Source organism: Megalops cyprinoides, chromosome 10, assembly GCF_013368585.1.
Source record: "Megalops cyprinoides isolate fMegCyp1 chromosome 10, fMegCyp1.pri, whole genome shotgun sequence".
NCBI classification, from domain to species: Eukaryota; Metazoa; Chordata; class Actinopteri; order Elopiformes; family Megalopidae; genus Megalops; species Megalops cyprinoides.
Window position 1 is genome coordinate 20,169,580 of NC_050592.1, and position 27,027 is coordinate 20,196,606.

Here is a 27,027-nt window from a genome sequence, read left to right on the forward strand (position 1 = left end):
TATGGATTGTCCCTGCTCCATTAATAGACTATTTGAAAAACGTCTTATCTTAAACACAGTCTCCTTGTAGCATAACTGACACTACTGATTGTCTCAGGAATAATCTAGTAGCGCTCAAATACTAGTCTTCAAAAATTCACAACTTGAGGTTTCCAAGTGGCTACAATGATTAAGGGGGTTCCTATACGTGCAATCACTTCCAGTTCAAAAGATTATTCAGTTTTATGAATTACAGCTATCAGAGCTCAAATGCAATTCATCCCTGTAATTTGTTTTTCATATCCATTCAGTCTTTAACTGCAATGTAATATTAAGTGCTTTTAGTCTAATTGCTGCATCCTAATGAGCCCACTCGCTCCAGCCAGAATGCAATTTGACCTTAAACACACATTCTAGTAAAAATCACACATATTCAAATATAATGTGCTATTTGGGGTATGAGCATTTAAATCAAGGGCAGGGTTAGGATATCTTTATTTTGGGGAAGCGTATAAAATAGCATTAAACGCATACATTCCCAAGGTAATGAGATTTCCAAAAACCTGATCAAAGCACATTGCCAGCAATCATGATTCTGTGCTGATTGTCTTCACAAGGTGAAAGAAGACCACCCCTGAGTTTAGGGAATGGCTCCTGTTCGGGTCGTAGGCGCACAAGCCAATTCGTTAACATTCTGCTGTTGGTAAACAACATCTGTGCGCACTGTTTGACACTACACTCTGAGCCATATGCTATAAATGCATCCTCCTCTAGCAGCTGTCTGGCTTTTCCTCTGGAGCCCACGCCTCATCATCAGTGGCTCAAATTTATCTGTGAAGTGCATTCATATATTTATAGCCAAGATTTAGCTTTTTTTAAATCTTTATCTGACTTTATACTTGACTTGGCCTGATTGGCTGCAGTTTGTATATTTGTTTGAGTTTCACTTGAGCCAGATTTCAGACCAAGACACACTTATTTGAGTCCCAAGTGACTCTTAAGTCCTAATTTATGAGTCTGGAGTCAAGTCCTGAGTCAATAGTCAAGTCTAAGTAAAGTCCCAAGTCACAAGTCACAAGTCACAAGTTGTTGGAATCTAGACTCTTCCCCTGAGTTTCAAGTCTCAAGACTCAGTGGTAATATTTCATCAGTTGTGACACAATGACCATATTCAAGTCTTTATTATGGTTCACCATACTTTAATTAATGCATTTCACAAATAGCAGCTATCATGTTAATAATGATCATTTAAAATGCTTACTTTTTGTCATTCATTGATCCTGACATTTCAGTCATTCAGCTGTGTTTTATGTCCAAATACAACATAATTTGAATAGAATAGTCAGAGTACACTTAGCTAGCCAGCTGCATTGAGATATTACATAATTCATCTGTCAAGTTATGGCCTGGCAGGAAATATCCCATGTTTAACTATGAATAAATGGTCAAGAAATGATAATATACCTCACATTTTTTGCTAGCCATTTGTGACTAGGTGAGTAAATAAAACTGTTAGATTGTGAGGTAGCTTGGATCCTTAGATGAGGAACAGTCTACTAGTAGATATTGTAATGCTCAGTTAGCCAGCCTCATACAGACCAACAGCGCAAAACTCTTTTAACCCAAAGGTGGTCTGTTTGATCTCCTGGTTGAAAATTGCTGTATCTTTGGGTGAGGTGCTTCATCCTAATTGCCGCCAAAAAAATCAGTTGTATAAATGGATAACATATTAAAATTGTAAACATATGTTGCTCTGCTTGTTCCAAATAGGACAGATGGAACAAGAGCCATTTACATTTGTGGAACCAGCCCTGAGAGATTAATCACATTTTATATTTTTTAAAGGAAGTATAAATTTTACATGACATTTTAAATTGCAGTGATAACCAACAACTCGCAGTTATTTTGCCTCTAATTTATATCAGAGTTGTTGCACATAGGCACTTGGCTGAGACTGTGTGAAATGGACTTGTCTGTTAGGTGGAACATGCAACATTTTGCTTTTTGCTGTCTTTTGCGTTTACATTTCCAGTGTTTAAGTTGCACTGGAACTGTCTGTCTGTCAAAAATGGATACATAAATAAAAATCATGATGATTATGATTAATATGATTATTATGATTGTACCTCTGTGTCTGGAGGCATACAATGCCTATATTAGACAGTAACAATCATTCAATAACAATCAATCAATCACCAAAAGCATTGACACAAAATGCCTTACAGATCATGCTGAGCTAATGAAATACAGGACTTTAGCTTTTGTTAGAGCTTATAAACCTTTGAGCTGAGGGCAGAGGTATAACTTTTTTTTTTCAGTTTGGATATGAGTATGTCTGGAACCCTGTTTATGGTCGCAACATCAATACAGAGCAGCAGATTGTGCTGTTAAAGGATGTGGCCATTGCGCACGTTTCAGGGAAACAATATCTACCGGCTGATTTTTGTTACCAGCAGAGGGCGCACATTCACCATTGGCCAGCCCTACAGCACCCCCTCTAACTTTGATCTGACCCACGGCAAGAGCGAGCAACAAATGGTAAACGGGCGATCACAGAGGCATTACCTCCATCAGTGTGCAGTGGGGAATAGTATACAGAATACCGCCAGGTGCCACTATGAGTTGAAACGATACGCTGACTTAACTGTTTCAAATCCTGCTTTCTTTCATATTTACTTTAGTTTTTTGATGCAAATAGTTTCTGGAATGTTCGTATGTGTGCTCTCGCTGAATAGATTATGTTGTTTTATAGATATTAATTAGAAAGCATCACAGAATAGTGATTTTTGTAGAAGAGTACTATAGTAAGGAATGGGGAATTTTATGCAAAACATTGGTAGCTATTATTCAAGTAAGTCTCTCAAGAATACAGTAGGAAACCTGCTGATGAATTGACACATATTTTAAAAACATTTCCCTTAATATTAAATATGCATGTTCTATGACAAAATATCTACATTTTCTTGAAGTTGACATACTATTTTAATGATTTTATTATACATTGTAGTGGTATCAGTATTCAATCAGTATTGAACTTGGTTGTCCCCAGTATTGAATTGTATGGTTTGCACAGTGCTCACCCAATATAACAGCAGTTCAAGTCCAAGGACAAAAATTGATTAAAAGAATGACACTATACAGTGGGTATATAAAAGCACAAGCCACTGTATGGTATACACAGTTTGGATATTTATCTTGGAGCAAATGTACAGTTACTTTGTGTTTCCAGTAGACTGGATCTGCACTCTCTTCACCAATTTGCTCACATTAATGCCATTTGTGTTACAATGACTATAATTTGAAGTATCTGATTGGGAGGACTCCTCTTGATTAGTGTGCTTGATAAGACTGTGATATATTTGGTAAGGGTCACTATGCTTTTTTGGTAACTGTGAAAACACATGCACAGTCTGCTTAATTAATGGTTGTGTGGTATGGAAGCTAGAAAAAGTCATAGGTGTAAATGTAACTAGCACCCCAAAGGTAAGCTACCAACAGGTTTTAGCTTGAAAAGAGAAAAAAATGGTGAGAGAATGATATGCATCATTTATGTGGGCTCCAAACAACAAAAAGTGCGCGCTGCATTAATAAGATATTGACCAGCACATGCCAGCACGCTGAGAAAGGACGCTGTGAGGTAAAATACTGGGCGGTAACATGCTCAGGAGCGCTGTGAAAACAAACTACGTTTCCCACAAACCCGTAAGAAGCGAGCATTGGGGTAGTGCAGCCTGGCTGATGTGTCGGTGTTGGCTGCTGCAAATTGCCCAGAAGGGAAATTTAGCCCATAGCCTACAATCGTACGAATAATGACTGAATTTAATGAAGAGTAATAGAATGCCTGTTGAAGGTAAGAACGTGCAAACCGTTGATTCTAGACAAGCGAAAAGTCTGTCACCGCCAATGTTTGGGGCTGAGAAATAGAGACATGGGTATCGGGAAATGGCAATGATTGGCTCGCGCTGCACGCCACTGATGATCAGTGAAGTATGAAAATCGGTGTTGCCTAGCTAGAGAGGAGAGAGCTGTTGTCTCTCAGAAGGAAGGGTATGGTTTCGTTTTAAAATATTAATAATAAATTCAGACAGACTGGTATTAGCGTTTCAAACGGAAATTTGCAGGTTAACAATACTACCACAGGTCGTCTTTTCACTCATGCACCTGTCAAAATAGGAGGCGCATGGAAGAAGGAGAGAGAAAGAGAGAGCGCTCTGTCCGCACCTTGTGTTGGTACTCAGCGTGTACTTGCAACGCGTGATTCTGTCGTGGCAAGGAGATAGGTCAGCTTCAGAAAGCATGTTATGTTATTTTAACGGTACATTTGTGGAAATTTTTAGTTAAATCGAAAAGCAATTTGCCGTTCCTGCAAATTTTGCATACGTTGTGATACTGTAGCTGCTCCCCTAAGGAAATGATCCGTACCCTAAATTAATGGGCGCACTTGCCGGAGTTCCACGTGAGAAAGCTAGCCGCAGCAACAAATCTTATTGCCGATTATCGATTCATATTGTGAGTTGCCCTTTACAAGAGTGCTTTGCATAAACTGTAAATATACAATAAAAGGAAGAGACTTTCTCGTGGCGTGTTCGTGAATAAACTGGTACGGGATGCTTGGGCAGTCTCACCACCTCATCGGGGGGATCTTGTGGATTCAAAATCCAATGAGAGGTAAGTTTTATTAGTCATGGAAGGAGTCCGTAACAAATTTACAGGCTTTCTATTTCATATGATTTTTCGGTGTCTTATGTCCCATCTCGTGATCGTGCAGGGTATAACTTACTAGTATGTATGTAAACTATATAATGAGAAATAATTATTTTTTCCGCTAACCCAGTCGGCGGTATATTAAATTTGAAAGTTTTAACTTTAACTACAGGTTGCAGTAGCAACCTAACCTTGTATTGTTTACAATTATGAACAACAGTTTCCAATGTTGTATGGTTGCGTTGTGAAATAGGACATGGGAGCAGATGCACAAAGCCAATTGGGAGCCTTGTTCGATCATCGGCGTTTGCCGTTTCGGTCATGTTAAGTGGTAGATATGCGGAAAATAATTCGCTTGGCATAAGCTAAAATATTCCGAGGCTACCTAACCTAAATTTGGACGCATATTCTTAATTGAAAGCATTATGACCATATCATTTTGTATGGTTTATTCCCCTTGTGTTATTTGCCTGAATCTAAGAAAACGGGTGACAGTATAGTTGTTAATCAATTGGGCCTGAAGGATTCGGATTCCGTTTCCAGATGGATTGCTCCTCTTGTTGTACCCTGAACATATGTGTTATGCCGTATACCTATATTTTAATAATTATCCACCTGTATACATTGATAATATGTGAAATGTAAGTAAGCATCAGCTAGATTAAATAAGCCCAGTGTTCTTTTTGCACTGTTATTTTTAATTACTGATGGAGAGGGCCTGATATTTAATTTCAGTCATATTTTTGGTGCGCCCAGGGAAGAAGGTTGGACCTTTTAGTGAAATCACTCTCCTAACCATTTTGCTGTCTTTCTTAGTCACAGAATGTAGGGCAGGCATTAAACATTTAAAATAAATAAAGGCAATTAGCAGCATAAAACTGTGTCTTTTGTGGATGTATGTTTTCCCCACTGGGTCCACAAGTGAAGCTTTCCTTTTAAAGACTTATGAAAATTTAATTTTCTCAAGTTAAAATATTTTGAAGAAAATATTGGGCCTGTGAGACAGGTACAGTATGATGTCTGTTTTCTCTGAGGCTTTATTGTTTCACAAAGAATCATAGTGAAAATCAAATTATTCAGGGGTTCTGCTTTCATCAGTTCTGTCAAATATGACCAGCAGTATTACAGACTTTGCCCAGCAGTATTTTAGTGTTTAAGGACTAGTAATTCTGCAGATTTTACAAAATGTGATAATATGCTTGGCCTTACCTGGCTGTTACTACATTCAAGTTAGTATGCGTGTTTTCCTAAGACAGTGAGTTCTGCGTACTGAAGTGAAGTAAAATTTTTTTTGAAATAAATTTTTTTACTACACTGTAATGAGGAGGTAGAAGCCCAGAGTGTTTGCATTTGATCTTATTGTAAGTACAGCAGTTAAGTTAGATAGACACACTCAGTCTGACATGTGTGTACAGGGAAGCAGTCATGCACAGTAATGTGCACCAGTGGCAAGGCTGAAAGAGGGTGGACTCTAGACATCTCTCAATTTTCCTTCCTTTTCCTGCTGAAGGTTGCATTGTGCTGTCCTTTTAATTTTTCCAAACTTTGCTCCAGTGTTAATTGCAATAAGCATAACCACATCAATGCCGATAACAGTACTGTGATCATAAACTCGTACCTTTGTGCTGCTACCATTTCGCTGTCATCAGTTGTGTATTCTCTCCTCAGTCTTCTATTGTCAGTCTTATCAGGCAGGTCCCCCACTTCTGGAAAGTGTGACGCAGGACAACAGTTGCAGCAACATTAAGGCTCTGTCATGCTGAGAATGATAATGACATAAAACTATATTGCATAACCGTAGGAATCTGTTTGCTAGTGTTCATCATCTGCGACATTTTTAAAACAGCATTGATTAGTTAGACACACTTAATTAGACACACTGTATGAAGTGATTGTTCTGAAAGGAGTCCCAGTCATAGCCATCATTATCGTCTGAGCTGCACGCAGGAGAACCTGATCAGTTACCATTCTCTGTATGACTGGGGCATCACAGATTATTCTAGGGCTTCGGCGCCGAGGCTTTAGGCTTTACACAGGGGCTTTTACACCTGACAGTGGGGCTTTAAACTTTACACATATGTAATACTGTATACATATAATAGAAATACATTTATTTGTGGATGCATGTATAGTTGTTAGTGCCATAATTGACTGTTGGTTAGCCACTTTTAAAGTTACTGACATTCAGTGCAAGCTGACTAGCTAACAGCTAAGTTAATATGGCAATAGATTATATTAGTTTTTGTGTGCAAGCAAGTATGTGTCATTCATGTTTATTTTATGTAGAATTGAGTGTCTTTTAAACATGGATTTATCCCTTTGTTTAATGTATCATCTGGAACAAGTTCAGGAGGTGATACAGAGACAAGCAGCTATTGTGAACATAATGTTGTAAATGTGTTAAAAGAGAGTGAAGAGACAGATAAATATTGCAGACACCTTGCACATGAAGCACACGTCATTCCCACAAAAAGCAGACTGGCTTTATATAAATACAGAAAAAGTAAAATTGGGACCTGTTGTGGTTATATTGCCCTTTCTCAATTAAAATAATTGCCAATACACTGTACAATCTACTTTCATCAGATCCCTGAGTGCTCGTGTTAGTCTTACATGCACAACACATGTGAGGCCCTCACCTCAGCTTTCGTGCACCTATACAGCCCAACAAATGAACAAACTTTTTTCAGTTTTATGCCCCGGTAGTTTTCTTGTCTCAAGGACCTGCTGACTTCTTTGACCAGCAGTCTCCTACACGTTTAACATCCTCCTGAGTGCATGTGCATTCTGGTGGAAAAGCCTCTGGATTTTCAGTTTGTCAGAACAGAATATCTAAGGTGAGAGAGACTAGTCAGTGGGCAGTTTGAAGAGAAGACTCAGGAATGCTGACTGCTAATCTGAAACTCTGGGAGGTGCCTCTCAACTCTTAAGGCTTTTGAATTTTTTTTTAAAAAAAGAGCTCCCTTTACTGTGATGGATGATGCCAAATGGTGCGATATCCTAGTTTGTTTCAATTCTAAATGAAGACATTTTCTCGGTCGCTGATCTAAATCTTCAGCGGGTTTTAAGATTGTAATTGGATTACAGCAGACCTTTATACCTGCCATGGTGTGAATGTTTTCTTTTTAAAAGAGGTAGCATCTTTATCTTCTAAGGTGGCTTCATGGTGGTCGTATTGCAAATAAACAGTATCTAGCTTCTTCCTCTGTAGCTTAGTTGATGCTGTGGTATAAACCTTTGCTAAACCTCTGGAAACCTTGGCTTTGGACTTTGTCTTAAAATAGTGTAATACATGATCAAATATTAACTATTCAAAGTGCACTTCTTAGTTAGGTTGCTGATTTAAACAAAAAAAAAAAGAAAAAACATCCAGTGGTCCGTTTTCGCCACAGCAGGAACAATACCCAAGGGCTTCGGCTTGCATTATGTGTGCTCTATTTATACCGAAGCATAATCTAAGTGAGATGGGAGAAAAAAAGAGAAAAGATTACAAGTGGGTTACAGTCTTATTTTAGCTGCAATGAATATTCATTGAGCACGAGGCACAGTGAACAGTAATTGCTGCTAAGCCGTGAGATTCTCAACACCGACGCTCGAAGCAGAAAAGTTCTGTGCTACTGCAAGCATTAATACCTTAAGTGTTATTAAAAAATGATAAAGGCCTGACCCACATTTGCCTCGGATGAAGAAATAAGGAGCATGCTCATCTTCTGTGTCTAAGCAGGGGGACCAGGCTCCTCTGGTCTTAAAATTACGAAGAAGAAAAGGCTTTTCTCAGTTTTGTTGTCCATTGGTCTGAGCTGTTAAGGCTTGTTTGTTCATGTTTTTCCTTGGGGTGTGCCCTGAGTTGATGATACTGTGCTTTTCTTGAAATCAGGCGTGCCAGATGTGCTTGTAAAAATTCAGATGGCAAATTTACCAAACATCTGGAATGTTCAGTGCAATGATATCTATTGACATCTGCTGTGTTCCTTTGTGATCATTTGTCATGAGAAGTAAAGAGGAGGTGTTTATTGGATGGAGAGCTGTGGCAGCACAGCCTTGGTTTAGACTCTGGGTTTGATGCCAGTATAGGTGTTAACCAGAAGAAGAAGAAGAAGAAAAAACTGGCAGTTTCGGGGAATGTGATCATTGATCACATATGATTAACAAAGGTTCTATCATCGAATGTTGTGCAACATTGTATGTGTTTAACTGATTTGGCAGCAACCTTTTTCCAGCTAGCTATTCAATTGCAGTGGTGTTTGCTGAACAAAGAGCTGGTGTGTGATGCAACTACAGTTGAAAAAAGTGCAGGGTAAGACAGCTAAAAAATGAAGTAATGGAGATCAAAAGGGAACAACCTAGTTAGAGTCTAGCTTCATTGTAGCTACTGCTCTGAAACGCTGAAAAAGGAATGATTGCTGTGATCAGCCACATCAGGACCTGGGGAGAGCCCAGGCATTTGTGTTCATAATTTTGTGCCCTGTAGTGCACATGGGTAAAATGTAGTGCATTTGTGGGTCTTAAAATAGCAGGGATGCTCTGGTTGTGTGGCACTGCTTCCTAATTTGAGTTAGGAGGAGGGGGGGGGGCTAAAGAAAGAACAGAAATCGAGGTCAAAGTCTTTATTCTGAGGCAATGCGGGTAAAGCTACTCTGATCTGTAAGGAAGGGAAACAGAAAGTGGTACAGTGTATACCCTGGGGGCCTAAACCTACAGTCCTCTATTCTCCTGTTCTATGTTCCACATGTGTAGAAGTCAGAAATGTCTTAGTAGTTACATAGTGTTACTGGCCAGAATGCAGAATTGAATAATTTCTGTAACAAATCAGCAACACTTGAGTTACTTGAGTTATGTTTTAGCTGTAATTCTCTGCGTGCTTTTGGATGTAAATGCGGTTCTGTTCTGCTTATCGCTTCACCTGTATCCTCATGTCGACTGTCAGGAAAACAGGAAATGCAGGCTTCACAACACAGCAGAGTCCAGTCTGTGATGCCAATACAAGCTCCAGCTACATGTTGCCCCGTACCTGTTCCCCTCACTTTCCATGGTCTCCTAAAGGCATTGAGGTGGAAACCTTGCTAGTTTAGGTGACACAACAATGACAGAAAGAGGAAGTGGAGATTAAGAAAAAGACAGAGAAAGTAGAAGCCACAGTGTGTTTTAGAGGACAAGGCCCAGAGTTTGTAACTTTATGGTTATATATTGAATCACCGGCTGGGGTACTTTTATTGTATCTTCCCTGCGATAGTTAAACTTCAATTTTTCAGACAGCTGTATAAATTAGTGATAAAAGTGCCTTTGCCAAACAGATGAAACAAGAAAAAAAGTGTGGTCTGCCATTATTTTAATGGTCTGCCGTTAAAATGATTGATATCTAAACGAAGCCAAGTTTCACTAATCAATCTGGCCCCCATCCCTTTGCACAAACTTAAGTGCTATTCCAAAGCATACCCACCAAGTATTTGCTGTGATTTTTTTGCAATATGAACCTGTGAAACTGTGTTCATCTCATCAGAAGAGAAAGTGTACATATTGTTCAGTGAGTTAGCTAACTAGCTAGCTCAACTGATTTCTACCCTTGTTGGCTATGGAGGTAGTTAGCAGAGATGATAGTGGAATACCTGGAGTTGGGCAGAAAAAACAAATTAACCTAGGCCAGGAATGTTAAGGCCTAAATTGTAACCTTTCTAGCTGTAGCCTGAGATCATATTTATGTGTTAGTGGTCTTTAATTTTATTATTTTCAATTATAGTTTGTTATATTACTCTTTTAATTATTTGTTTTCTTAGCTACTGTAGCGAGGTAGATTTCATGCACAAATTAAGATGGGAACTTTTTTTTTTACAAATCTGAATGACTGAAACAGCATTATCTGTGCACTTTCTTATTGGTTGTACACTTTGACATATATGGAGGCAGACTGTTGGTGTGGTCTTATAATGTTCAGTTGGCTACAATAACAAATGTTGATATTTGGTGAATACAGAATACTATTATTTGGGGTACTGGAGGATCTGTGATGATGTAGTGCTGCAGGAAAATGAAGTGGATCTATTGTTCATGATTATATGCCATGAACCTCTGGGGTTATATGCACTGAAACCCAGGTAATTTTCACATCTGGTACACTTGCTGTAATCCGCTTTGTTTTGTTTCACTCTGTCAATTTTCAAGTGCACTGAGATACTTAACATATACATGTGATGGTCCACACTGCAATTTAATTGGATGGAATAGTTGTGGGACATAAGATAACGGCAGACACTAATGGAGAATCACATGCTGTCATATTCACCTTTCTTTTCTGATTTGGTGGCCATTCCAACTGAACAATATGATATAACAGTGACTGTCATTAATGTGCACGGAAAACACACTGCTTTTAGAAGGGATACTATGTTGAAGTGCTGGCACTATCAGATGGCTTTGGAGAAATCAGGCTCTTAAGAAGCACACAGATGCTCACTGTTAACTTGTGCCATAGGCAGTTGTCACCAGCCTGAGTTGGTACAGAGTACCAGAATGTAGAACAGAGTGTATTAAACATTACATTATGTTCATTTAGCAGACACTTTTATCCAGAGTGAATATCAGCGCAAAAGAATAGAAGTGTATCCATTCAAGCTGAATGAGCAACAGTGTCAGACCAGGCTAACAACACTCCCGGACCAGTGAGTGTGAGCATAACACTATTCAAAACCTATCACAAGTTAACTTGTGCAACCTAACGAGAGCCTAGAATCTAAGGGAAGCCAAGCACGCACACTACCATACATCAGTCACTACATCACAGAATCCAAAATATATTGCGATACCACACGTAAAATAAACAGTATGTAATATGAGTAATACAAGTATGACAAGTAGCAGGTCTTAAGGAGGTGGGGAATGAGGTGGATCTGAGGCACAGTCTGAAGAGGTGGGTCTTCAGTCTGCGTTGGATAATGGCCAGTGATTCCACTGTCCTGACCCCCTGTGGGAAGTTCATTCCACCACTGAGGGACCAATACAAACAGGCATCTCTAAACCATGATTAGCCTATGCTCATGTAGCAGCAGTAATAAAAAAGGATGGAAAAAGTAAAAGATTCAAAATCTATGTCATCAATAGTTGTTTCATCTCCTATAAATAAGTCGGATTGCTTTCACATCAGCAAAATTTCAAGGGGAACTGTACCCGAGTTTGTTTGAAGAAGGCCCAAGACCTTGTTCACCTTGTTTTTTGGTGCGCCCCCAAGTTTGGGGGGGGAAAAAAAACCTTTCACACATGAATAAATGAACTGGACTGTGGGGATAAAAGAACTCGGGTCTGGAAAATCCCCTCCAAACAACCCAAGCGTGAAAGCAACCTCAGTGATTTTTTTTATGCTGAAACACTGAGCTGAATCTCATTTTGGTTTCATGGTTACAGTTTCCAACAAGCAAAGCATGCACATTTATGTCAAAATGTGTGCATTTGTAAAACATTTCTTTTAAACACTGCAGGCTGGCTGTTTTACAGCATGCTGACAGTGATATAGATGGCTTGCTGGATAATATGGGAAATGATAGCTAGCCAGCTAGCAAGCTAAATTGATTATCAGCCTTTCTGGCTACATTCTGGGAAGGTTGAGCTCTTTTTAATATCTTTGGCTGAACTTGCATGAACCTATAAAATATTTGATGGCTCTCAGACTCATTGATCAAGCTGTTCAAGCAATCCAAGGACTCAGATGGAAACCATTCAGAAGGAAATTTCACACTGATACTTGAAAGTACCCTTTTCACAGGGAGTTATTAATGCATGAAATGGCTTGCAGGGACAGAGAGAGACACTTAAGATAAACTGTCATTTTTATCTGCTTATTGTATTTACAGTTGTAAAACAATTTATCTTAATTATTGTTTTATATAAGTATAATATCATTTTATTTAAAGTCATTACATTATTATGTCTTGTATTTTTTATTTATTTATTTTGTGAACCACTTCATGTTGGAAAGAGGTTTAATCAACTGAAGTGTTGTTGAAGGCACTGCTAGTGAATGTATCATTTTTGCATCAAATCATCTTATGTAAATATGGGGTGGGGAAAAGACTTTTTTGTGGGCAAGAAGCATGAACCCTAATGAAATTCAGATGTTTCCTTCTCCATTACTATGCTGACAGAATTTGTGGAGTGTGTAAACATGAGGCACACATTCACCAAAACACTCCAGGGTAACTCCTGGACAATTATTTATCAATGAATGAAATGTCAGTCATATGCACCATTGTCTCCAGACCCATACAAATACAGGTTTTGTTGATGACTACTGCCTTATAGTGCTTGCCGTGAATATATGTTTGAGTCCTCTCATGGTGAAAAGTGATGTAACAGTCTATCTAAGCACAAGAAGATATGTGGTTTCTGCAATACAGTAAGATCAGAAGTAAAGTGATTTTTTTCCACAGTTTTTCACACTCTCAATCTGAGAATAGCAGCTATGGTGCAGTGGAGTTCTGATTGTTGAAGGCTTTTCTCTTAGGGAATGTGAATCTGGGAGTTTGGAGGACTTCAAAGACCTTAGAGAGGGGGTGTATTTCAAAGTGTGGGGGGAAAAAAAAACAGAATCCTAGCACTAATGAGGGGCTGTGGTGCTAGTGGGAGCTTTTAAGGGCTGTCTTCTTTTTTGGTATTTTGACAGCTGGCTCCATCTTATATATGAATATGGACTAGGAGTATGAAATCCATTTGCACCTGTAGTTTTGGACCTTATAACTTCATTTTTAAATATGACTGCACTTCTGCTTGTGCATCTTAGAAATGTCAACATCTGTTGAAACATTCTGCATCATTTCTGTGGCCTATTTATAGATCATGGATCACTGAGCTTGTAACCAGTATGATCAAGGTCCATATGCTGGAGGGACCACTGCTTTTGTGATAAACAAGCTACTTGAACCTGAATGTTTTCAAAAACATTTGGTTGTAAAGATGGATATGTCAAATAGTAGTAGATAGTAATACAGCCCAAATATTCAGAATGAAAATATTGTACCCCAGTAACAGATCATTTGAATGTGAGCACCGTTTTTGCCGTATTATATTCACAGCCATCTCTTTATTCCTTCCTGTAAATGAAGTACCGGACACACTGCTTGTGTGACAGCTATAATGTGGTGTGCCCTGTGTTTTGCTGTTGAGGCTGGACAGTGATGGCGATGGAAGCGCTGTTTTTGAATGTCTTGCTTAACTGTTGCTGGCGCCTGCGTGACTGGAATGGAGAGAGGTGAGGCTGAATGCAGAAGCTCACGGTAAATCAAAGAGCTGCTGGCCCAGCTGACAGAAAGAGGGAGATGGAGGTGGGAGAGGAAAGAGGATGAGAAGAAGAGGGGGCGCTCACTCTCACACTCTCTCTCTCTCTCTCTCTCTCTCTCTCTCTCTCTCTGCATCTCTTTATCGAGTCTCTAGCTGTTCTCACAGTGCTGATGTCACTGAAGAGAAAGGGCGGGGCGGTCTGGGCTATTTTTAGCAGCTGCGGCTAAAAAAAGCAGCACACCCCCCCCACACGCACGCATCTCCCGAGGGGCTGCGGCAGAGCTGAGCTCATAGAGAAACAACTGGAGCTTTCTCTCTCTATATCTCTCCCTCTCTCTCTCTCTCTCTGTCCTTCTGTATCTCTCTCCCTCCTTCTCCCCCTGTCTCCCCCTCTGTCTCTGTCCTTCTCTTCCTGCCTCCTCTCCCTTCTCGATCTCTATCCCTCTCTTTCTCCTTTTTCTCATTTTCCAGCTCTCTCCCCCCATCTCATTGTGTCTTTACCTCATCTCTCTCCCCCCTTGCTGTCCTCCATTCTGTTTGATTGTCAATGTCTCATGTTTAATACCTGATACAGCCATTGTGTGAAGCTGTCAGTGTGCTTTAGAGAGAGAGACATGGGGAGGAAATTCATCCAACACATCATCCTTTAGCATGTCACATATGTTAAATCAAAAGCCTTTCTCATTCATGTCCTGCAAGAAAGGCATAAGGATTTTCAATGTTTAATTGTATTAGAGATCAGTGAAGCTGAAAATACACTGTGTTCCTTACTGACATAAGGGATTAGGTAATACAAGACAATACTGTGTATTTCTTGTCTACAACCACCATGAATTTGCTTACATAGGTATTCCCTGGTAACTTTCCTAGTTCAAGCAGGACTGATCTCACACTGACTGTGCAGTATGCAGCATTTGGAAGCTGATGAAGCAACAATGGGCAAAAACAAAAGCCCTTGCCCTGCAAGTATGTGTGTGTGTAGGGACGATGTAATGATTGTTATGAGGAAGTCTTTGTTTCTTTATCCTGTGGTGGTTTCTTGTAGGATTTTTTGGTGATCACTCACTGACCACTGCACAACTTTGGCACGTCCCATCCTCCACCTGTCTTGTCATCTTCCACCAGAAGGGGGTGGGGGTGGGGGGGCAAAGGGGGGAGGAGGTGTTACAGCTTAGAGACCCGCTCACATGCTCATTTTGCTTTTCTTAATAACATCCAAATCATTTTGCCTGTCTGCCTGTACGTCCTTGCAGTTTCAGGAGTCCTAAATGTTTTCCTTTAACACCAAGAAGTACAGCCACCCCTTGGCAGACATCCTTATCCAAGGTGACTGACATAGCCAACATTTTTCCATTTGATCTACATATACATCAGGATGTTCATTTAAAAAAAATCAAGATAGGTGCCTTTGTCTGTAATGCTGCATCATTGCCCCACCTGTCATTCCAGCTTGTAACCAACAAGTCCAGTTCTGTAAGCTTTACCTTTATCTTTTACACTTACACTAACATGCATTCCTTACATTTTCTTTGTGAGCCTCTGACAGATGGAAAGAGAAAGCAGAGAAGAAAAAGACAACTTGTTGAAAAGTTCTGTAATGTATTGCTTTGGCTTTGACAAATGGAATAACAAATAGTTGTAGAGTCAGATAGCTTGTGGTCTTCCAGACCCCAACTCAACACAGTGACTCCTTGTCGTCACATTACAGGCAAAACAGTAATCTGAAATGGGTCGAAAAAATGACTTGCTTTTTGTCATTGTATGTTTACGCTGTATGTTTGCATTCCTCCTCCTCAGCCATTGTATACTAGTGCCATCTAGTGAAACCATCAAGAACACAAAGTGTTAGAGTGCCTTCTCTGGACATGTGGAGTAAATTGTGTTGGTATGTATAACTGTGAGTACAGGTGGCAGCAAAAATGCGCGTTAGATGACAGGAATGCTCCCTTATGTGTACTATTTTTATTCTGTGGTCTTAAACCTGGAAGATAAGTTTGTTCTGTATAACTTTAGTCTTTATTCTTTATTCTTTTTTGTTGTCCTGGCGATTTGAAATTTTTATATTTAATGTTTTATTCATATTTAACCTTTTCCATATGACAGACAGCATAACCTCTCATAAGTCAGAGGAATTTATGCTGTCCTAACAAGTGAAAAATCATTCAGCGCCTCCATAAAACCACCACATCTGCATAGAAATACATGCATCGATTGACCAAATATATTAACATATGTTTGTTTGCTCTGTTTCTCCAGTATGCCTGTAGGTTTTTATAATCCTTGATAGTTATCTGGCACAGTTTGTTACAGACACTGTAAGGGTTTAACTTGCCTCAGCTGGTGTATATGTACTTTATTTTATGATTTTCTTTACAAACTACAAACAGAGAGAAAAAAATGTGAAAAATATGTGAAAATAGAAATAGAAAAAAAATTTTCTGGACATGTATAATTCCTGAATTTGTATGCTTTATGTCTGTACATATAACACAGGAATAAAACCAGCTCTGAAATTGACTGGCTTTCTTTGGACAGTGATGCATTTGACCTGATGGTAGTTTTCCAAAGCAATACTGTTTCAGTGTCACTGGACGCTGTGCTTGCCTTTTGGAAAATGGTATCAATACTGAGCATGTTTTTGGAAGAGCGATTTTTAAGATTGATGGCAGCCAGCTTAGAGGATTACTGCAAATACTGAAATAGACTAAAAGTGGGGTTGTGATGCTGTGTTTTGGTCTGAGATTGTGGTTCATGTGCTGAGGAATCAGAGAGCTTGTGGCTGAGGGTTTGTCTGCACCGTCACTAAGCTGCACTCACATGCTTTAGATAAGTGCCTGCACTGGGGAAGGTTCCCTGATGTAAATGTTCTGGACTGCCGTTCTTTAAATTATGGCTGTTATTCAAGAATTTTCAAAATTCTGTGCAGATTCACTGACCTTTATATTGCTTGGTTTGGCTGACATGGTGCCCACAGTGTAGAGAGTAAGCTGGTGATGTAGACATGAGCAAATCCTGAAGGAACTGTCAGCAGAGAATCCACAAACACAGCTGCTCTGTGACAGTCCTGTCTGTGTCCCATTGTCTCACAGCCGTCCACTGCAACCTGAGTCAGAATGGTTTAGATCACCGGGCATGCACAGAGGAGGGTACTTCACCCCTGGATGAGCTGCCCGTTGACCATGGGGTGAGCGTGGATGACGATAGCCCCATCTACCGGGACCAGAGAGAGAGGCACACCTATCAGCAGGCATCAGATGCAGATGCCACACAGGTAAGGAGTCTCATCGGAACTTTCCTGAAGGAACAGAGAGTCTCATCGGAACTTTCCTGAAGGAACAGAAATTTACACTCTCAACTCCGTAACTCATAACAATAAACTGTTCTTGTTTTTATTTCATTCACCAGCCACCAAACACTCAATTGCCATGGTATGTAAACTTCAACAGAACAAATGCTTTGCAGTGCCTGGCGGCTAAATGATTCAGTTACAATGAATGGGAATGAAAAAGTAAGGTGCCAGTGGAATTCACATCACATTCCACCACACCCTGACCTTCACAAATGCCTTGACAAAATTGAAATATGCAATAGGCAACAGTACAGAGTTGTAGAGCAAGATGCTATACTCATCCAAATATGCAGAACACCTCAAATCTAAACAGTTTTCCAATGAGGAATATATATATTTACCATATTTTAACCAGTTAGTTATGAATCTGTGTTCTTTGTCAGAAACTGCTGTGAAGATATGAAATACAGATATGGAAAAACAAATAAAAAGCCCATGTTAGAATGATTAACAGTCTGTTAGGACAGCATTGAATGTATTCAAAATAATAAAAATGTTAGAATGATTAACAGTCTGTTAGGACAGCATTGAATGTGTTCAAAATAATAAAAATGTTAGAATGATTAACAGTCTGTTAGGACAGCATTGAATGTGTTCAAAATAATAGTTAGATGGATATTATTTGTACATCTGTGTGTGTGTGTGTGTGTGTGTGTGTGTGTGTGTGTGCTGAAGAGAGCGAGAAAGAGCGAGAGTTACTTTTACTAGACAATTTGGTGACTGATCTTGCTGCTGTGCTCAAACCCAGCAGCTAAAATTAGCTCCCGCTGATGGGTAGGACTCAGAGGACTGGACTGCAATGGATAGGCTTGTGTAAAGTCTTAGATGTAAGCTATATCTGTACAGTAAACAAACATTATTTTAAAGTGTAGATGACTCTCTTTCCTTATTATGAAAGTAAATTGCCAGAAAGTTACAGTTTTTTGTCAGGCACTCCATAAGGCACCTGTATTACTTCATTAAGCAGAAATATGCTACAGAGAGGTGAATTTCACTGCTGGGTTCTGACAGTGGAACAAAGAGCAGAAACCACTGGCTATATCTCCCTTCACAGACTCCAAGCACAGATGGATCAGGAACCCTTACCATAACTGGACTTTTTCTTTCCCCCTGCACATGACCTTGAACTGGTCAGGATGCAGTTATGACATGTGCAAAAACTGCGCTTCACCATGGCTTTATGTACTTGTGATAAGAGTTTATTGTCCGCCTTGCTGCATCCGTCTGTTTCAATCACATACAGAACACTGGACTTTTAGGCCTGATGCAAATCAGTGCTGGCCATGTCCATGTAAATAAGAGGGTGATATGATGCGTTTTCTAGGTCTGTTCAGTAGGTGGTGCTGTTAACTCACCAGAGCAGCAGGATGTTTCAGCTACATTATTGCCTTCACTGGAAACATGCCCGCTGAGAGAGCAAAAGGATTTTTTTTTTTAAAAAGTATTGCATTTTACCTGCACTAAAACTCAAATAAGCATGCAGATAGTACATACACTAATATGCATTTTAATTGCAAGTCTACTGTAAGTATTACTGCACTGAGTTCCAGAAACAGGGGCTTGCTGTAAACTAATTTCAAATGTATTTAATACCAATTTTCCAGTTCAGGGGTTTTGAATGGAAATGGTTGTCTTTAAACAGGATGCAGTGTCCTGGCTTTTTGTACAATCACACAATAAATGGGGTTTCTTTCATTCAGCTTGCATTTATGCAGACAGTGCCACTGAAGTAAACCTTGATTTTATTGTTTTTAGATTTGGACTTTCCTATAGAAAACCAGTCCAATTATTTGAATTTACAGTACATATTTAAGTGGACAGATGAACTCTTAACAATGATCAACAGTCATTGTGTTGAATAAAAGCAGAACAGGCATAAATTAAGTTGTCTTAGTTAATTGCATTCAGTTAAATCAAATCAAACAAAGGCAGCCAATAAACAATGATAAATAACAATAAAAATAAGCAAAGAACCTTCCCCAGTTTGTTGTTAGGTTATGCATGTCTTTCATTTGCTTAATGAGATGATTTAATTAGCTTGGAGAGTTTCTTTCACTTGCCTTGCAATTAGGCTCATTAGCTGTGTGCACTTCTTGCGTCAATCAGATTCTGTGCCCTTGATCTATTCAACTGGAGCTTGGTGTTCATTACAAATATTTAAATTAAATTCTACCACCTAATTCATTTATTTTGTTGTGAAAACAAACCTCTGGTTGAATAAATCATATCTAATCCCTTTAATGCTTTGTCAGATTTCTCACTGTCTGTCTGTGGGGAATTAGGGAGTCTGCTTTATATAACTATAAGCCAGTGTAAACTGGACCAGAATTAGGCAGTGTGTTTGGAGTGGTTTAAATGTCTTCAGTGTAGAGAATAGAGATGGTCTTCCTATATGTTGCTTGTATGTGACAGGGAGGTATGTTACTCATGACGCCTGCAATTAAACAGAGCATTCTGTGGTGCCATGACAAAAGTAGTCTTGGAAATGAATGTCATAAAAAATGTTCTCATGCACATTCTCAGACAAGCAATTCATGTTCTCTGAATCAAAGTTCTGTGTGTTTGTGTGTAGGTTTGATTTTGGTCCTGCCAAACTGGATTCAACAGTGTACATATACTGTACCTACACACACACACACACACACACACACACACACACACACAGAACTTTTATTCAGAGGATAAAAAAAATACTTATTTCAGAATCTCTGTGAAAACATTTTTATAACTACTTAATTTCCAAGACTACTTTTGTCGTGTGTGTGTGTGTGTGTGTGCGCAGGCGCATACTGTTTGTGTGTTGTTATAAATTCACTGACCTGGCTCATTTACAGATGGTTACATTGCATTTAATTCAAACTCAGCCTGTTGTAATTCCCTTGTTTTCATTATTTGCTCAAGCAGCAGCTCGCGCCTTTTCATTTCTCTGGGTTTGAATGCGTGACAAGCTTAAGCTGTTTGAGAGAGCTTAATTGAAAAGCCTTTTTGAGATACGGTGGTAATAGTGTCAGGAAGGGAGAGGGCAAACACAGGGGAGGGTGAAGATGAGGGAACATTAGCTCTGCGCAGCTGATCAGCACTCTGTAGTCTGCTCGGAGTGGAGAGGTATGAAAGTGAGGAAGAGAGGAGTGACAGGAGACAGAGAGGCATGAAGGAGCAGAGGCTGAGACATAAATGAGAGGAAGAGAGGAGAGAAGGAGAGGATCAGGAGATGAGTAAAGGAGAGGAAGAGAGGATCAGGAGATGAGTAAAGGAGAGGAAGAGAGATGTGAAGAGGAGGAGGATATGAGTGACAGACAGGAGACAGAGAGGTAAGAAGGAGCAGAGACTGGGGCATAAATGAGAGGAGGAGAGGAAGAGTGGAGAAGAGGGGGAGGAGGTGATTAAAAGAGAGAAAGAGGGGTGTGAAGGGAAGGAGGAGAGGAGTGAAGGAGAGGAGGGGATGTCTGTAAATAGATCTGGAAGTCATTAGCATTTGCCCTTCTGTTTTGACTCTATATTTCTTTTCATTCTTTATCAGTATTTTTGATTTAATTTTCATTCACTCTGTTTTGCTTAATTTCTCTTTATGTGACACTGCAAAGATTATAGTTATCCTCCATTAATCCCCTTTCTCCCTGATTTGAAGGCAGGAGTCTCTCATTAGGGGGCTCACAATATTGTATTTTGAAAAGTAATTAGACTAACTTTGTGTCACAATGTTTGAACAAAATTCATATTCTTCTGCACGTTTTTTTTTTTGCATGTAACACACACTGAGAGAAAACAAAATAGGTCTTATTTACCCAGTGATAACAATACAATAAAATTCTCCACAATGGCACCAGTTCTTCATGGCTTATATAAAGGCACCTAGAAAAGAATTGCATTACAGGTTGTAACCGAGGGGCAAGTCCCATGACAGTTTAGGTATAAGTGTGAGAAACCTGTATGCAAATGGACATAAACACCCACACCCCCTAAAAAATGTTTTTGTTATTAATTTATTTACAGGCCTACATGTATATCAACGTTGCCGTTTCATATTGTTTTTTTTTACATCTAATTGAAGATGTGCAGAGTACACACTAGGTGGCGCTAATGCGTATAAGTGCTTGATTTTTTTGTAAAAGAGAATTCGACGAAGAAGAGTTGTAGAAAGCGCCAGTGTAGCACGGCTAAGTGTTGACATTGTAATGTCCTGTGTTTCAAAAGTTTTTGCTTAAATAAACCCTCAGAAAACCCATACACGCTTGTTATTCGTCAAGTGTGCAACATATGTAGACTGTTGCATCCAGTAAGGCAGGACCAAAGTTAAAGTGACTTCTTGATTGCAGTGTGGCAGTGTTTAGTTCAGGTTCTAGTGTTTTTCATTTTTATTAGCTGCTCCTGCTCTGTTTTAAACAAACATTGGTATCACATTGATTTTACAGGTTGAATATTTCCTGATGTTAACCAATAGTCAAACACAGATGGGGTTCTTGTTTGCTGATGATTGTCTGTCTTTAACAGAATTTCAGAAGCTTGGAAGGAAAAAGTCAGTCATTGGGACAGCTGAAAATATATGACGCATGAAAAATTTTGTTAGCGGAAACTTTTACAGGGTAGCATGAATCACGGCTGTTGTTCTACGATCAGCCATTTACGTTTTTGTTCCTCAGTGTACAGTGTAAGCTTGCCCTGGAGGGAGAGGTCAATTCACTGTGATATGCCCTATCGCATGTCATAGTTAATGTAATGCACCCAAAATTACAACAGCGCCATTGGCCTTTAAGCATGAACCAAGACCCACAGAGAGAGTTAGAGTGCTGAGTTAGGTCAGTCTGTAGCTCACATTTAACACTGTGACATGAAATAAGTCAACAGCCATAAAAGCAGCCACTTGAAAGAAAAAAAATGTCAGGAACCCCGCAGAAATGGTCTGCTTTGGGGATGCAAAGGTCACTTTACAATTTCTGCTTGGCTCATTGAATACCTGCGGCCAATGAGTGTGTAAAATGCGTGTAATTTCATCACAGCGGTCACCGGCAATCCGGGAGGTGCTCTGGGCCTCTGGGCAATTCAGTTAATTTTCCCCTCACAATGTTGGTGCAGAATATTCATCTCTCTGAAGGGCCGGGCGAAACGATGATGGTGTCACTGGTGCAGAGCACGCTACAACCTCCAGCTATTACTCTTAATAATTACAGCCATCTGTAGGGGAGGAAATAATAATATCCACTCTGCTCTGCCTCTGCATGGTGTCTGCTGTGCTGTGAGACATGTTTATCCATAACAGAAACCTGCAATTACCTGTCATAAGGAGAGGGACGGAGCACGTCAGGTTAAGCACCCTGCCTGTCTCGCTCAAAGGTACAAGGTAGGATTTGAAAGTGTTATCCTCTGATTGCCAGCCCAGCATCCTCACTGCAGTGCTACATCCCTGCAAGCTGATTGGGCTGGTTAAATCTCTCCCTATCCCCCTATGTATCACTGATGTCAGGGCCACACACTGGTGGTTGTTAAGGTCAGTTTATGTTGGGCTCGTTACTCAAAATTTTGGAGGTTCAATTGCGAGGGGGCACTGCTGTTGTACCCTTGAGCAAGGTACTTAATCCTAATTGCTTGAGTAAACATCCATCTGTATAAATGGACGATATGTAAGATGTACTCCATGTAAGTTGCCCAGGGTAAGAGGCACGTAATGCAAAGTAATGATCCATGCCATCTTTGAAAGTGCACTTTCTTGCACATGAATAGCTGTGACATCTTGTCTCCACAGCCAGGGAGTTTGAAGCTGACCAAGCCAGTGGCTCTGTGGACCCAGCAGGATGTCTGTAAGTGGCTGAAGAAACACTGTCCCAGCCAGTACCAGATCTACAGTGACTCCTTCAAACAGCATGACATCACAGGTGAGCACTCAGCCTCCCCCCAATCAAATGTCACTTAGGGCCAGTTTTCTTTGCCTCAAGTTTCCATATTGCTCTTTCTGAGTGCTCAGGTGACGACCCCACTGAGAGGCTCAACTGCTCCTGGAAAACAAAAAGCACCATTTCCTGGTGCTGAGTCAATCAGCTCTTCAAGTTCTGTTTGACATAGCACTCTTAACAAAAGAAGTGCTGCAGAATGCCTGGGAAATCACTTTACACTTCAAAGTAATTCAAGTATAGTAGTAGGTACAATCCAAAGTAATCAGATACATCCTTCTGGAACACCTCACATAGTATGATATGTATGTTTGGACCAACAACAGGCAGTGATAGGGAGGAAAAAAAAGTGGAAAACTGTCGCTTGATTCCCCAGTGATAATCGAAGGTAGTGTTTTTGAGTAAATCTGCTTTGTCTGTTTTTGTGGATGACAGAATTGTGGTAAACCATAAATAAAATAAGCTGCAAAAGGATGCAGACAATTTGCAGTATTATTAGCTCTTAAGAAGTGGGTGAAGGAGAGAATGCTTCTAAGGAAAGCATTCTACTGTACAAGAGGTCTTTCTGCTGATTAGGGGCTGAGGCTTTTGATATGATTCAGAGTTAAGTTGATGTTTAAGTAGAGAGGAGATCTTAATAGCATCTGGCAGAGGAGGGGGGGTACAGTGCGGGATTTCTACTTGATACAGAGGGTAGGGTGCTCCCCACTGGCCCAGTAGTCATAGCATCAATCAGTCATTTAAAAATTTATTACAGCACATTGTTATAAAAGAGCAAATTAGTGCTTAAGCTGATTCAGTAATTGCGGTGGCAGAAACAAGTGAGTTTTAAAGTAGGTAGCATCATTGGATATGTTGTTGAAGCCTTCTCACTGACATCTTTATGTTTTGACACATAATTGTACACTTACTTTGGACTTGGAGAAGGAATAGTTAAGGTGGGATTAATGCACATCCATTTTATGTCAGAAACTTATCTGTGAAGTTAAATGTTTTCTGATTTTGCTTTGACTGCAAGAGCATGGCTACCGAATGACAGTTTACACAATAAATAATAGTACCGAAACACAGGCATGCCCTGGGAATTGTTCGATATGTGTGCTGTAGTTATCATTAAGAGCAACATCCCTACATCATACATATAAAAACAACATTGTCTACCTGTTGTAGTCATATTGCACACATTGTGCCAAGTGATTTTCAAGTACACGTATCACACTAACTTATTCATAATAACTAACAGTAGTTTAGATTCAATTCTTTTCAGCCAGTGACAATCACACCAAACTGACTGTCCGTGTAAAGCGAAGCTGTAAACACATTATGATGTAATTGAGATATCAGTAGCCTTGGCCAAAGGATGTTGGCTGGAAAACAGAAAATTCAAAAACATCAGAACAAAATTTACATAATTATTTTTGTGGGACAGATAAATCATACTGATAACACTTACATTTGTAAAAGTAAGTTCATACACATAAGTTGGGCACCTGCGTTTGTCTCTAAAAATATGAATGTTTCTTAGAGGATTATGAGTAAAAGCGAGAGGACATAATAGGGATATACTGTATGTATAATTGTGACCTCTTAAATCTGCTCCTCATCGTATATGTTATTCTACTGCCATCCCAGAGTGTTTTCTGTAATCTCCAACAAATGATCTCACTGATCTCTGAGAAATTTAAACCAGATTAAAGCAGAGTAATTATGCTAACCTGAAAGCTGTCTATGGAGGAGAATGCAGTGCAGCTCTTTCCTTTACTATCATTAGTACAGAGCACCACGCTAGAGTTTGTATTGAAATAATGCAGATTTTTTTTTTCATTATGTGGGTATAAAATTTGCATCTAATTAGAGTATAGAGACCAGGCCGCTGGGAATTCTTTGTGGCCATTTTATAGAAAGACTCACAGAATGGTTTGCCAAATTTGCCATTTTTTCAGACGTAACTGCTTCTCTTTATCTCTTTCTCTCTCTCTCTCAATCTCTAACTCTCATTCGCTGTCTCTCTCTGTCCCTCTCTCACTCTCTCTCTGCTTGTCTTAATTTTAAGCATGATACTGTAGATACACGTGAGCATGAGGGAAAAGGAATGGGTTCACTGTGGGGGAGAAAGTACCGGATTATTTACCAAGCTTGCATGTCTTTCTTCTCCTGTCAGGGAATCGATTCAGCTGCCATCAGCAAAACAATTCACCATCAACAGCAAAAGAAAGCTTCCAGTTTAACTCTCTCCCTGGAACTTAATTTAAAAAGATCAATAGAGCTGTTCTGGTGGACAACTGAGGTGGAAAGCAGAACTCTTTGATATCCTCTGCCATGGGGGGCACTGCAGGGCTCCAAGGCAACAGAAGTCAAACAGAAGTCAGACAGCTCTTCCAGGTTTGCAAGACAGACAGACAAACGGCACTCTCAGGTCTGTCAGACAGACATATACTGGAGGCCTGTGGGTATCACAGTGGTGTAGGCTGGTAACTGCTTTTTTTCTCTTGAAACCACAGTGTGACCTATGTGCTGAGGGTTGCGGGAACGCTTGTTTCTCTGTCTGGCCCTGTGCTTCCGCACCTCTGTTCTCCGCATTCATTAACCTCTGACACGCAGCCAAATTCCTTCAAGTGGATCTGAGTTATAGTCCTGCGGGGTTTACAGAAATGGAAAGAAGTGTAAATTTGTTGAGCCTTCAACCTACCGCACCCCCCCCCCCCCCCCCCCCCCAGTCCACCCCGCAACAAATCTCCAATTAGAAGATTACAGTAGCAGTGTCAGGGAGGGGGGAGGGAGTAGGATGGCACTGTGAGGTTAGCACATTAATTCAGTAACATTAATCACAGTAGCGGAAGTTGAATCTGGAGATTAATGTACGGAAGGTTCCAGGAGGCGGGAGTCCGGGTTCGTCTCACCCATTAATTTCCCAGCAGTCCGTGCTGCGATTAAAAGAGTGAGGACAAGGACTGTCAGGGCTGATTCACACCAGACCTACCAATGCTACAGACACTACTAATGCAACAAAGTGGTTTGTCCAAATTGATGGGGAAATGTAACACAGCCATCTTTATCTGAATGGTCAGTAAACGCATCAGGAGACAGGTTCAAGAGAAAGAGTCCTGACAGCTACAGTGTGCAACTTTGCTCAGTAAAAATGCCATGTATAATGACACACACAGGATGATCATGGACGTGCTAGAATAATTGTTTGCTATTCCTTCATGAGTGCAGGAGTCTAACTAATATGGCATCACATGTTTTTTAATTCACATGAAGAGATTTGTGTAGCTTAAACTGAAGTCATAAAAAATCTAAACAAAATCTGAAAATCATCTGTATTACATTAAATCTAAGTATTTATTAGCATTGGTACCAGAAGTGAGAATGTCAACAGATAATGTCTTACTGACAGCAATGAGGATTTGACGCCTTTCTTCCTGTTCATGCATGCCAACATGAGTGGTCCATGGAAATGATGCATTTGATGAATATTTAGTGCCCTCTTGTGCTTTATTATTACTTTAATGTGTTAGATGTTACAGGGCTTACTATGCCTTTGTGCAACTTTCTTGTGTTTTTTTTTAGGGCTTGCAAGTACTGTGGTGGCAGCTACTATTGGTCTGTGGCTACTCCTGTGTGTAGTGTGGTTAAATTGTGGGCACAGCAGTGACGAAAAAGCAGATCTGGGAGCATCAATGAGATCTTAAATCCTAAAGTTTAAAGGTAGACATAAACAAGAGCAGCAAGCGGTGTGTGATAAAAGATGTTTAATTGCGTTTGTATTTAATACGTCTCCAGAGACAACGGGTGCCTAGTGTTGTTATTGGATAATGGACAGACATGATGATGCCAGCCGTTTTT

At 39.9% G+C, this 27,027-nt stretch overlaps 1 protein-coding gene across 2 annotated transcripts in view; it reads left to right on the plus strand.

Annotated features, from left to right (window-relative positions):
• The first annotated feature begins 3,694 nt into the window (after nucleotides 1-3,694).
• Nucleotides 3,695-27,027, plus strand: part of LOC118784761 (sterile alpha motif domain-containing protein 12-like) — a 51,245-nt gene continuing 27,912 nt past the window's right edge. The window contains exons 1-3 of one of the 2 annotated variants that reach the window (XM_036539171.1): nucleotides 3,695-3,829; nucleotides 17,037-17,218; nucleotides 23,037-23,166. In XM_036539171.1, the coding sequence (XP_036395064.1) occupies nucleotides 3,802-3,829; nucleotides 17,037-17,218; nucleotides 23,037-23,166 (340 nt within the window). In that variant the 5' untranslated portion in view covers nucleotides 3,695-3,801. Of the gene's footprint in view, nucleotides 3,830-4,012; nucleotides 4,648-17,036; nucleotides 17,219-23,036; nucleotides 23,167-27,027 lie in introns of those variants that run through there. The other variant, XM_036539170.1, reaches the window with a different exon arrangement.